Source organism: Larus michahellis, chromosome 7, assembly GCF_964199755.1.
Source record: "Larus michahellis chromosome 7, bLarMic1.1, whole genome shotgun sequence".
Taxonomy (NCBI): domain Eukaryota; kingdom Metazoa; phylum Chordata; class Aves; order Charadriiformes; family Laridae; genus Larus; species Larus michahellis.
Genome location: NC_133902.1, coordinates 54,894,906 through 54,907,521, shown reverse-complemented (window position 1 = coordinate 54,907,521; position 12,616 = coordinate 54,894,906). Strand labels below are relative to the sequence as shown.

Sequence of the window (12,616 nt, the reverse complement as noted above, 5' to 3'; positions counted from 1 at the left end):
CCCTTTCTGTAGTTATTAAAGTTCTACTGCTGATGACAGTTTGTTTTTTTGTTTTTTTTCAAATATCTCTATGCCTATGAAGCACTTGCAGTGGAGAGCAGGGGAAAAAAAATAGAAAGTAAATGCATAAATAAAAGTCATGGGCTGACGCCATGATCATGTGCTGGTGCCATGATGCCCTGAGTTCCATAAACATAAATCTCCAGGACCTCAATTACCAGAGAATCTATGGAAGGCAACATGTAGGATCCCATCAGTAAATTATGTTTATACATAATCCCTTAAGTTTGTTTAATTTTTAATTATTCGTGATCCATTAGTTGAGTTTATGTTGTTACTTTTTAAGTCCATGTGTAATTCTCAATATCTCCTTCTTCTGTAACTGCATTCAAGATTTTTACATGTAAATAGTTGTTCTATTTCCTGGAATATCCACCTGCTTTCTCTTGTCTTATTTGTTATTACTTTCTTCCTTTTTCTTCTATTAATGGTGATATAAACCAGAAAAAAAAGAAAGCTCACTTTATATTGACAGTAACTGATATTTGATCGGTTATTTCAAAATACATAACATTTAATAAAATCTGTATCAAAATAAAGTCATTATGTGACTACAAATGAGAGTGTTATTAAGGTAGATTTCTAATTGCCATGCTTCAAATCAAGTAAGTTCTGTTGTGTAGGGAGGTAGAAAGGTGATCCCTGTGGACTCACTGTATTTTGCCAGCTCTAAAATTATCACATTCTGTGTAGTGGTACACATGATGCTTGGTGCTATAACAGTTTATCTGACTAACTGTACCTTGTGTTCTTAAACACCTTATCAATATGCAGATGTTAATGTCATCTTTGTAATTTTTTCCCGTGTGTTTTGTTTGGTATCACAGACTGGCAGGGGTTGGAAGGGCCCTCTGGAGATCATCTAGTCCAACCCCCTGCCAGAGCAGGGTCACCCACAGCAGGTGGCACAGGAACGCGTCCAGGCGGGTTTGGAATGTCTCCAGAGACGGAGACTCCGCCACCTCTCTGGGCAGCCTGTGCCAGGGCTCTGCCACCCTCACAGCAAAGAAGTTCCTCCTCATGTTTAGGTGGAACTTCCTATGCTCAAATTTGTGCCCGTTACTCCTTGTCCTGTCGCTGGGCACCACTGAAAAGAGCCTGGCCCCATCCTCCTGACACCCACCCTTTAAGTATTTATAAGTGTTGATAAGATTCCCCCTCAGCCGTCTTTTTTCCAGACTGAAGAGACCCAAATCCCTCAGCCTTTCTTCATAAGAGAGGTGTTCCAGTCCCCTCATCATCTTGGTAGCCCTTAATCATCTTGGTAGCCATGTCAGCTGGTCTGGAATATTTCTTCAGATCATTTAATCTGCATTTATTTCACCTCTTGTTTTTCAGTTTCGCCAAGCTTCAAGCATGTTTCATGTTTTAGAATCTCGTTTCTTTATCCTTGAGCACTGTGCAAATGTTGTGCAAATGTGTCAAATATTACATTTTTCATTCTGCTTATAATTTGATGGCTAATGGGCATGCTAATGGTATTCACTTAGCTGTTCTATTTAGTGTTATATATCTTCTTCTATGAAACATTTCAAAATTCTTCTTGTATTTGCAAATTTTTATATTAAAAGTAAAACCATGGTTTGCTTTTTGTTACCATTACAAATCTTTGATTTTTAGCTGCACCAGTCTTCAACTATGAATAGCTTTTGTCTCCTTTTGATTCAAGAACTTAAGCATACTTATAGTGGCATAGTGCTGGGGTGAGCAGGACTGGAAAGATAATGCTAGCATCATAACACATACACTTTGTCTTAAGATACAACCAGATTTACTAAGAAGCATGACATTTCTGAAGAAAATGTGAAAATGTCTTTATTTTAAAATGAAAGAAAATGTCTTTATTTTTCTGCTGCTTTCATAAAGGAAACAAGACCCGTGGTCACTTTTTGTGTCCATGTGTTTATCAGTTTGTTGTCATACCATTTGTCCTCAGTAACAAAAGGGTGAAAGAAGTCTCAAAGAACCAGAGTTTTACAAAACAGCTGGATAGCAGAGAGAAACGAGATCGGTGTCTACACTGTGGAGAGACTTCCCTGTGAGCTCAAGAGGCACCATTCTTGCTTTCTTTGTCTGCAGGGCAATCAGCACAGGGATGGCTGTGAATCAGCTACAGGATGTTCGTCTATTTTCTGTGAAATAAGAAAGGGAAGGAGTACTGGGGAGACCACAGGGACAAGGAGGGGACATATTGTGCCTGTCCTCTAGGATGTGAGAGGGAGCTGTGGATGATGGTGGAGGCTGGGGCTACGAGAAGCAAACACTGGAGATAGTGCAAAACATCCTTGGAAAGACTGTGGTGGGCTGAGGGTAATCACAATTCATTTTAATTAGTTTCAGTCTCTTTATACAGGTCTTGTTGGGTAGACAGATGAACATTAAAAAAAATAAAGTCATGAAGACATTCATGTATGGTTAAGGGGAAAATTAGTTAAATTTGTGGGAAAATTATTGAACAGATAAAAAGCTAAATTAAAAATTGCTTTCAGCTTTGCTTGGAGCATTTAAGGTACTTAAGTATCTAAGTACCATCGTAGTTGCACATCTCCATTATTTGTCTTGGAACAGATTTCTGTTGTCACTGTAATGCCTTCCTCCAGGAAAAACAGCTTTTTCTCTCTTTTGTTAAATTAAAAAAACAAACAAAAAACCCCAACAAACAAACAAAAACAAACAAAACCAAAACAAAACACAAACCAAAGCCCACAACCTTTTCTAGGAGTTATTGACAAAGTGTTGTCATAAGTGCTAACTTTTCTTCGCACCTTTTTCTGAGTTGAAGCAGAATAATCACTTCAGTCTTGGGATGTTCTTGGTGATCTCTAAATATTACTGTTTGATGTAGCTGGTATGATTTGGTGTTTCATGTGTCACTTTTTTAGGCCAAAACTTTCCCTGAGTTTCTGGTAAAAGAAAAAAAAACAACAAACAAACAAAAAAAAACAACAACAAAAAGACAAAACAACAAAAAAAACCCAAAACCAACCAACCAACCAAACAAAAAAACCCCAACAACTTTTGAATTAACTTTAAAATGTTATCTGCACCAAAGAGGGCAAGAGACAGCGAACCCAAGTCAGAAATTCATTGACTATTTCAATTCTTGTCCTTAAGAAAAGTTGATGTGGCATGTTTTTAAAGTTTAGAAGAACTCTTCAGTACTAATTACATGGCCTAATTCTCAAAATCATTGTGAAGCTTAGCTTGGTAGTCTCAGTTGTGACAACACTAGAAGAACCCAATCTAGCTGGAGCAACTTAATGAGAAATACACTTGGAGATTTGTTCTAATCTTGGGCACTTTTGGTGTGGCTGACGGGACTATGCATGATTTTGGATGTTTCTTTCTGTTGCGTTTAGAATGTACTGTGCAGGAATTTCCAACCTGAAATCCTTCAGTGAAGGACAGACACCTTGAAGTAGCAGTTCAGGGAGATCGTTCACATTGTCGTCTTTGGTTTGCATTAGATATCAGTTACTGAGAGGTGTCTTATTCTCTTGATGGTCTGTATAGAGAATTTAGACTCTTTCTTATTCCTTTTGAATAAAGTTAGACTTTTAGATTGTTTCCTATGAAATGCTAGGTTTTGTAAAGTAGATTTTTCCAAACTGGGTGAGTACAAGCGCTGTTTAAAATGTTAGTGGTATGAATACACGTGCCTAGCTATGTCATTGGTTTTAGAAGAAAAAGAAGTCTGAAAAAATTAGTTGTTCCATGCAGAAGCATATCAAACAATTATAAAAACAAATCTCTGATATAGAGGAGTCTCTATGAATGTTATTGGCTCGGTTTTCTACTGCTTTTACTGGAATGCTTGGAAGAAATGATTGTAAATACTGACATTTTACTTTTGGATTGTATTATGTCGGTGTACAGCAACTTTGTCTTGACTGTTCTGCTTTGGTCTTAGCCTTCTCATATTATAGTCTTCCATTTCCTGTCTTTTACTGTCAGTGTTATTGCAATTGGAGAACTTTTTTATATAAATAAACACATTGAAAATATGGTTTGTATTACTCATCAGGCTATAATATTTAGTTGCGATGTACAATATAGGCGTAAATATTAGCATGCTTAGTGGTAGAGACAACCGTGGTCTGATGGGAATATAGGATCATGTTGTATGACGCAGAGTAATGCATTTCAATGATGTGTGTTGAGAAAGGATAGGGTTTGGACTAATATTTACAGTTAAAAGCCTTTTTATCCTCTTTTTTTGGTGTCTCACCTTTTTCTCCTCCCCAGATTAAATATCTGGCAGGTGCAAATGTTTAATACAATACACTTGTGTAATTTATGCATGTAGGAGAGTGGAAGAATTAAAGAGGATATACATTAAATAGTTCTTATTTCTTTTTGAACACTTTCGCAGAATTCCCAACGTGTGAGCCACTAACTCAATTTATATGCAAAAATGGAAGGTGCATTAGCAGCAAATGGCTATGTGATTCAGGCAAGTATCAAGCGTTCTATATCTGAAATGAATATGGGAGATGTTACATAAATATTGCTTTGATGCTCACTCTTTTCTTCTGAAACTGATATTGCTAGTTTGGCTTGTAAGTGGTCAGAGAATAAATACAGCGTTTTTAAATTACTGACCTGGCCTAGAGAGCAGCAATAATAAGCTTTACATACGGAATGATGCAGTGGATATGGTAATAGTTACAAATAGTATATTCTGTAGAAAGAAGTGTGGTGTAAACTTTCATTACTAAAAAAAAAAAAGGCAGCTAAGTTATTGCTTATGAAAGCATTTTCTACTTTTAGAAAGCAAAATAGTTCCAGTGGCCAAAATATCTGATTTCTGTTTGTGGGCAAGTTCAAATTAATAAATAGCATCCTCAAGAGCAAAGCCTAAGAAGACTTTACAATGTAGTTATTTCTTTAGTCTGAAAGAGCACATATTTGAATGGCAGCTGTTCAAATGAATCTTCTCTTGGAGCTTGTGATATGGGCGCGATGTCACATCACTCCTAATAACGTTGGGTTGGTTCTACATCCACCGTAGCATTTCAATATTACTATAATCTTATGAGGCTGACAGGGATTCATAGCCGTAAATGGACAAATTCTCCAAATTGTCACAGTGTGCTTACTGAAATTCTGTGCAAGGAGACCCTACAGTGTTTACCTGACATATTTATCTTTTCCCTCCCTTGGTGATCACAATCAAATTACAGGAACTGCCTTAAGATTGTTGTAATGACTACAACATTAAAGTAATGAGAAACTACATTGCACCCTTATTTATGTGCTGTCGTTCTCCACCTTGCACTGTTGCAAGTCCATGGAAACGACATTTGGAATACTACTGAAAAGAAATTCTGACATCAGGTTTCCATTTTGGTTTCTATGAAGCTCTGTGTGTGTGCATGCTTAACTGTCTAAGTTAACTTAACGAATCACTGAGGATAAAGTAAAACCACTGTGTTTGAAAGCCTGTGTAGTTACATGACTAAAGAAATGAAGAGAATCTACAGCCTTCTCATGCTTACTGGTGTCTGTGATCGAATAAATGTGAATAAGTGTAAGGGGTTAGACTGTCCAACATGACGGAGAGCCAAGTGCTGTTGGTAAATTAGAGTTAAGGAGTTACTTCTATCAGAAATAATTTTACCATATGCCTGTGTCAGTAAACATACTATTTTATTTACTGCATGTTATTTTTCTCTTGCCTTCTTGGAAATATCTTCTTCTCCTCGCATCTTTTATTCACATTTTTTACCTTTTAAAATAATAAAAATAATAATATTTGCAGATGACGACTGTGGTGATGGAAGTGATGAACTAGGCTGTATTCACTCGTGTTCTGCTGATCAGTTCAGATGTTATAATGGTAGATGTATCCCAAGTCATTGGGCGTGTGATGGTGACAATGACTGTGGAGATTTCAGTGATGAAACCAAAACAAACTGCAGCAAGGAAGGTTAGCGTTTTTTTTTCTTCCCACATTTTAATACTTATAGACACAGAGAGAGCTTTATGATAAATACAGAGGACCCGTCTTCAGTGAATGGAAAAAGAGAAAATGCTTTTAACCTTGGTAAAGGTTGGAATGGAAAATATGTCAAGCATAATATGATAATATAGAAGTGTATTATAGAAGAAGAATGTATTTGAAAACAAAATGGGCATTATATTGAGATAAGTTTTGTAGTTTTACTATACTGAATTATGCTAAATGTGATGCTTTTCCTTTTACAGAGATGCATGCTGCCTAGATAAAGAGGTACTAAGCAGCATTCCTTAAGTTACTGTTTATATTTTCTGGGGGTTTTTATGCAGTAACACTAATTTTTGTCTGATGCATGTTGTTTTTTTCAAGTGTTACTAAAGCATAAAAATGTTTTAACAAACTACATTCCTGTTTAAATGCAACAGATGATTGTATTTATTTGGGTGGGGGGAGAAGGGGAGGATGCTTGTACCAAAGGATAAAGAATAATCAGATAAGAATGAGGGAATATTTTTCTTTCATATTTTTCTCATAGTGATTTGTCCACAACAAAGTAAATTTACACAATTTTATTGGTTCTTTCTCATAAGTTTATATTCTAAGTCTAGCTGCAAACCTCATATAAATAGATGAATTAGCAGAATGCTGTGCAGGAGTAGTGTAAAGTCCTTATTTTTTTATATATTTAGGAAGGTTATTATTATTTTTTATCTGTATCAAAATAATTGTTCTGGACCTAAACTACTCACTTTCCTCCCTGTTCATGTCTATCTCAGAGCTTAAAGCTCTGAGATATCTCTATCTTTTTATACAATACCATGTTAAGTTGGGATGTGCACCTGTCTCTGAAATAGCACAGTTATTGCCAGTTCATACATCTTCTGTGTCCTGCTCTGCTACGTGACGTACACGTGTCCAGCACCTTGGCTTTCCTCTATTTACAATGGAATGCAAGAATGCAGAAAGTTTAGAGAAAAAGAAAAACACAGCAACTTTTAATAAAATAAACCATATATTTATAGACAGTCCTATAAGACTTTATTTAGATGCTTTTTGGTACAAACAGGAATGTATAGGTTTATCATTACTTTAAAATATATGTAATTGTCATTAGTAAGTTATGAAATGCTAGAAATGCTCACAGTGGTAATAGTTTGGGAAAAGGAGGGCAAGGATAAAATTGAAAAGGACACAATCTAGAAAATACTTAGAGAATTGACTATGTGATGAATAATTAAAATCATAATAATATAATAATCATCATAATAAAATCGTAATAATTAAAACATAGTTTTTATGTTTTGAAACATTCAAGACTAATTTCATAGCTGCACTGAACTGAAGTTCACTGCTGTGGAATTCAGAAAGGCTACAACTAGTCTGTCAGTGCTGTCATAGCACAAGGCAGGCAGGTGTCAGAGCCAGAACTCTTGTGGCAGTAGAGCAAAGATGTGACCTTTCAAGTTTTGTGAAGTTGGAGATGGACCTTGTTGGAAAAAAGATGAGAATGAAGAAAGAGGAGGGAATGTAACTTGAAGGTGAGAGGCAGGGCTAACGAAGCACCAGGAAAACTTCATCAGCCTTGGTCCTCCTTACATCTCCAAATGAGTTCTTGTCTGAAAGCTATGCAAAAAAAAAAAAAAAAAAAATTGGTATTTACCTTGAAACTGTAGTGGAGGGGGGAAGTGGAAGGAGTGAACAGAATAAGAAAGAGCTTATCTGAAGCTCTTGTTGGAGTGCTGGGTTAGAAAGGATTAATGAGCTTTGAGTGTTGTGCCTGTGACTCTGAATTTGGCTTTGATTAGGAAGGAGGATTCTAAGGCATTGTAGACTTGGAGTGGAAAAAACTCACGTGAGCAAGTTCTTCAATGTAATTCTTCTTTTTCTAAGAAACTCCCTCCCCTGGAAGATGCAATGGGAAGGAATTTCAGTGCAGTCCTGACGGGAACTGTGTTCCTGAGTTGTGGCGCTGTGATGGAGAAAAGGACTGTGAAGATGGTAGTGATGAAAAGGGCTGTAATGGAACTATACGACTTTGTGATGAAAAAACAAAGTTCTCCTGCAAGAGTACAGGTATGTGCTTGCAGATACATTTACTCAGTGTGTCTGTGTGTCTGTCTGTGTGATTTGATCACATATCTACTATTTGAATAATGCTTTTAATGTTTAATACTACTGAAGTGATGTTACTTATTGTACTTACACCAGGAAAAGAATATGAATATACTTCTCTTAACCCGTTTTCTCATTTACAATATAAAATTGATGGGGTTTGAGATTACTTAAAGCTGAAACTGTTCTGTATGATAGTACCTCAAACCAAATACTTAATTGTAGCATTTAATAGTACTTCAAAGTCCAAGTATTTTTGTCTGTTTTCCATCTTGGCCCTATAAGTAAGTTGGTTGAAATGGTATAAAGTAATTAGGTAGAAGACTTCAAAGAATTAGAACTACATCACTGGAAATTCGAACCACAATATTGTAAGAAAAATAAATTCTTTGAGAATGTTTAAAATAAAATTTTGCTAAGTATACTTTATTAAAAAATGTGGAAAGAATGTGAAAATCTTTACATGAGGATATTTTGCAAAATAATAGAACATTTTCTTCAGGGACAGTGTAGTTAAGGAAGAAATTAATATATGTCAGCATTGTATTAATCTTTTTACAATTTCTTCAAAGCTTAATCAAATACTGGAGGTAAAATAACCTTTAAAAGCAAAATTTAGTTCAGGATATAATAAGTAGTAATATCGTTGCCATTAGGCAACTATAATTATTACAGGAAAGGAGAATCCATTCTAATGCCTGTGTGCATAGCATTATCATGCGAGGCGTGATAAATGTTGCAGTCTAGTTACGAGCGCTCTGTCCAAAAGTATTTGTGAACGTGTATGGATACAGTAAAATACTTTATTCAAATCTATACTGTGAACCGAGAGTTCCTTTTTAATAAGTGAACTACTTTAGAACGTGTTAGAAAAGCTTAGAAAAGGAGGTTTGTTACTACTTTGGTTTTAAAGTTAGAGAAATCATGATGTCCGGATAAACAAATAGGAAATACTGAACTTTGTCTAATCAAAACGTTTCCTTTTGTGTTTTTACAGTTTCCATAAAGATGCATAGAACAAGTAGCAGTGAAATGAAATAGCTTCAATAACTAAAAAGGGATTATTCACTTTTAATAGAATGGTCCATTTCCTGAAATAGGCTGATAGAAACCCTGACACAGGAAATACTCTTCTTCCTGGTACTGTCTTTTTCCTAGTGCATAAATGGGGAAAAGGTCTTAAACTACGCTGCCTCATTATGCACTTACCTATGTTTACAGTCATATTGCAAGGAGGGCAGTATCTCAGTTTACAGGATGAAGGATGAAATGTGACTTCTCTAGCTGCATATATAAGTACAGAAAAAAAAATAGAATTTCATCAAACACTTGCTAAATTCAAAGGTATATGGCTTTGACTTAGAGGTAGATGCAATCATGTTTCTTGCTTCTTTGGAAACATCATTTTAGGAATCAGTTGTGACACTTTCATCCATAATTTTTTCTTTCACTATTTTCCTTCCATCAGTTCTGGAAGGAGCAAGATTGTTGGTCTAGGGGAGGCATGTTGGTAATGCATTGGAACAGAAAACAAAAAAAACAAATTTTTGTTTAGCTACTTTTCAATTTAATTCCATATGGTGGGACAAATGAGTAATGCGTTTATAAGAAATAGTTTCTGTCACAATCCGTTCAGTTTTCAGACTAAACATCCTATTCCCTGTGGATTATTCTAAAGAAATAATACTGTCTGGCGTCCACATTCATAAGAATTGGTCACATGAGGAGCAACTGGGTAATTCTCCCCTTATAGATTGCTAGGTGGTGACATCTGATTTCCTAATACAAAATAAGATGGGTCTGGGTAGGAATGTGTGTATGGGGGGAGGTGAAACAGCCAATACATCTTGAGGGACATGACAGTTGGTGAGAACAGTAATAGTGAAGTGTTACTGCCCACTTTTTTGCTTACGTCTTTTTTGTTTTATGGCTGTAAGTAGTAGCTGCAAGGTCTTTCCATACTGTAGTTTTTGTTGGCTCTGGTTAATCTGTCACAATGCCACAGGCCTGAGTGTCGTGTTACAATTACAGCTTTTGTCAGCCTTCAGACAAAAGTGATTTTTCTGCTTAGAGGAATGTTGGTCTCAAGAACCCATCATATCCAGCCCCTTTTCTGATATGCACTTAAGAATATCCAATAAGAGGGTATTCTGTAACTTATATAGATAGCATTTTAATAATTTACCTCTAATAGTTGAACGTTTTTTTCCTAATAAGTCGTGTGAATCTTTGCTCCAAGCTTAGTTGATTGTCTTCATCTTTTCACTGGTATAAAAATCTTTTGAGTATTGAAAGACTTCTGTCATATGTCTCCTTAACCACATTTTTTGTTAAATAAACAAATACTTTTCTTTTTCCCTCACGTCTTCTATTTTTATTTTATATTTGTAAACCTTTAGTATTCTTGTTCATCTCACTGGAACTGTCCCGCCTCTGCAATTCGTGAGCTGTGGTATCCAAAGTCAACCAAAATGCTGCGGGGTACTTGAGTTAACAGATGTCACAATGACGTTTCTAGTTTCTTCAAAAACATCACGTGGTTGTTTGTGGTGATATGTGATGAAAAATATACTAGAGCTTCTGTAGCAGTAGGATATGACATGCAATAACTACCTGATTGAGATTGACCTGTTGGGCCGCTTCTAGGTAGTTATTCTCTGCTTTTAAATTAGATTAGACTTCTTTTAAATTAGACTAGACTAAATTAGATTAGACTAAGATCCAGCTTCCTACTTTAAATTCTGATTCTGTCCTCCAAAAATTATTACAGGCATGTACTTCAAATCACTTTTATGGGCTACATAAATCCATCCTTTTTATTACATTGTCCTACTTTGCAGTTAGTAGTACTGGGCCAAGAGCAGAATCTGTGCAATCTCACTTAAAAAGTCAACTAATTACTGTAATGATCATAATCAAGTACTAAGTACTTTTGTGAAGACAAATGCAAGAGAGCCATGAATACTTCAGTTTTGTAAGCAGTAGATCTGAACTGTATTGTGTATTTGTCATACTTACTGCTTTTTTTTTTATTTCTTTCAAGAAGCAGTTCATTTTGTATCTTACCATTTTAATGCTGCCCTATGGGCTATTATTTTGTACTTCTTTTTTCTCACATGTTAATAATATACTAGAGGGGGGGAAAATGAGGGAAGAAGTAAGATTTCTTTGGAATGGAAAATAAGGAATGTACATAGAGCAGAAATAAAGTCAAGGGGTGATTGCCATAGTGATACTGGAATAGGGCAGTAGCGATAGCGCTGTCTGAATGGGGAGTGTAAGTCAAGATACAAGTATGTGACAAGTAGAGAAGAATGGAGAGATGTTAATACTGAGGAAGGCTGGGAAGGAAGGCTTTTCGAGAAAGAAGATGATGAAGAAATTGGTAGGGCTGCCCTACAGTTTTTGTGAAGGCTGATGAGGAGGAAAGGGTGGAGATATGGCATGAGAAGAGTTTTGGAAGAGGAGAACACTCAGAACATCAGAATGGGAAGCATGGAGGAGTTCAAAGGGTGGGTGGAAAGGGTATCAGTTATAAGGTGGGTTTACCAGCGTTGCTTCCTCTTGTTCCCTCCCTGCTCCGTGTCCTCTCTCACTTTTAGATCTTTAGAGCTGCACATCTTGTACAACTACTTTAATAACCTTATGAAGATAATGATTGTTCAGAATGATGAAATTTCTGACTGGAGGGGTGAATTCTGTTGACATTAAAAATTTAAACTAAAAGAAACCACCAAAGCAAGTAAATTAGAAAATGGTATATGCTGTTCCAATACTGGTTTTATCCTCAGTTCATGTTATCATTGTTTTCTGTGGTAACAGCTGTCTTTTTTTTAGGTGCAGAATTTTTTTCTTCTGTCTCATCCAAGAGACATTTATAAACATCTGCTTTCTACTAAAAGCTTTTAAATACCAGAAATTATTATGTTATTGAAACAAAGTAGTTCAGTCTAAGTCTCAGGTTTGTCCTAAAAGACAAGCAAGATCATTGACCATCACAACATTTTATTAAATATGTCAGATTAGAACATTCTTTCATTTTGATAGAAATGAGATCAGGTCCATTCTGTAGGTTAGGAAGGCATTACAGCTTTAGGCAGTAAGAAATAAGTGTAAGAGTGGAATTATGGAATTAACGCTCCACCAAAGTAGTTTTCCTACAATTGAATATATAATCTGTCAAAAAACTTCCTGGGCTCAATATCCCAACAAAGACTGAACGGTATATAAGAACTTAATTCTGTTATACTTGCTGGTATTTGTAAGAAATAAAAAAATGTTGGAGAAGCATTTGGATCTGGCTTGCCCACATACTTGTTGCTTCAGAACTTCTGATTCACTGCTTTACGTGTATATCTTCTGTGTTAACACAGAAGAGCTATGGAAAAGAACAGATATATCCATTGAGGCAATTAATTTGTGATGGAATCTTACTAAAAAGGTTCCTAGAAACCAAAAATGTGAATTTCAATAAGGGGCAATAAA

General features: G+C 35.8%; 1 protein-coding gene across 11 annotated transcripts in view; it reads left to right on the top strand.

The window, feature by feature from the left end:
• Positions 1-12,616, top strand: part of LRP1B (LDL receptor related protein 1B) — a 743,839-nt gene that overhangs the window by 481,911 nt on the left and 249,312 nt on the right. For all 11 annotated transcript variants that reach the window (XM_074595863.1, XM_074595857.1, XM_074595859.1 and 8 more), the window contains 3 exons: positions 4,433-4,513; positions 5,822-5,989; positions 7,910-8,092. In XM_074595863.1, the coding sequence (XP_074451964.1) occupies positions 4,433-4,513; positions 5,822-5,989; positions 7,910-8,092 (432 nt within the window). The remainder of the gene's footprint in view (positions 1-4,432; positions 4,514-5,821; positions 5,990-7,909; positions 8,093-12,616) is intronic.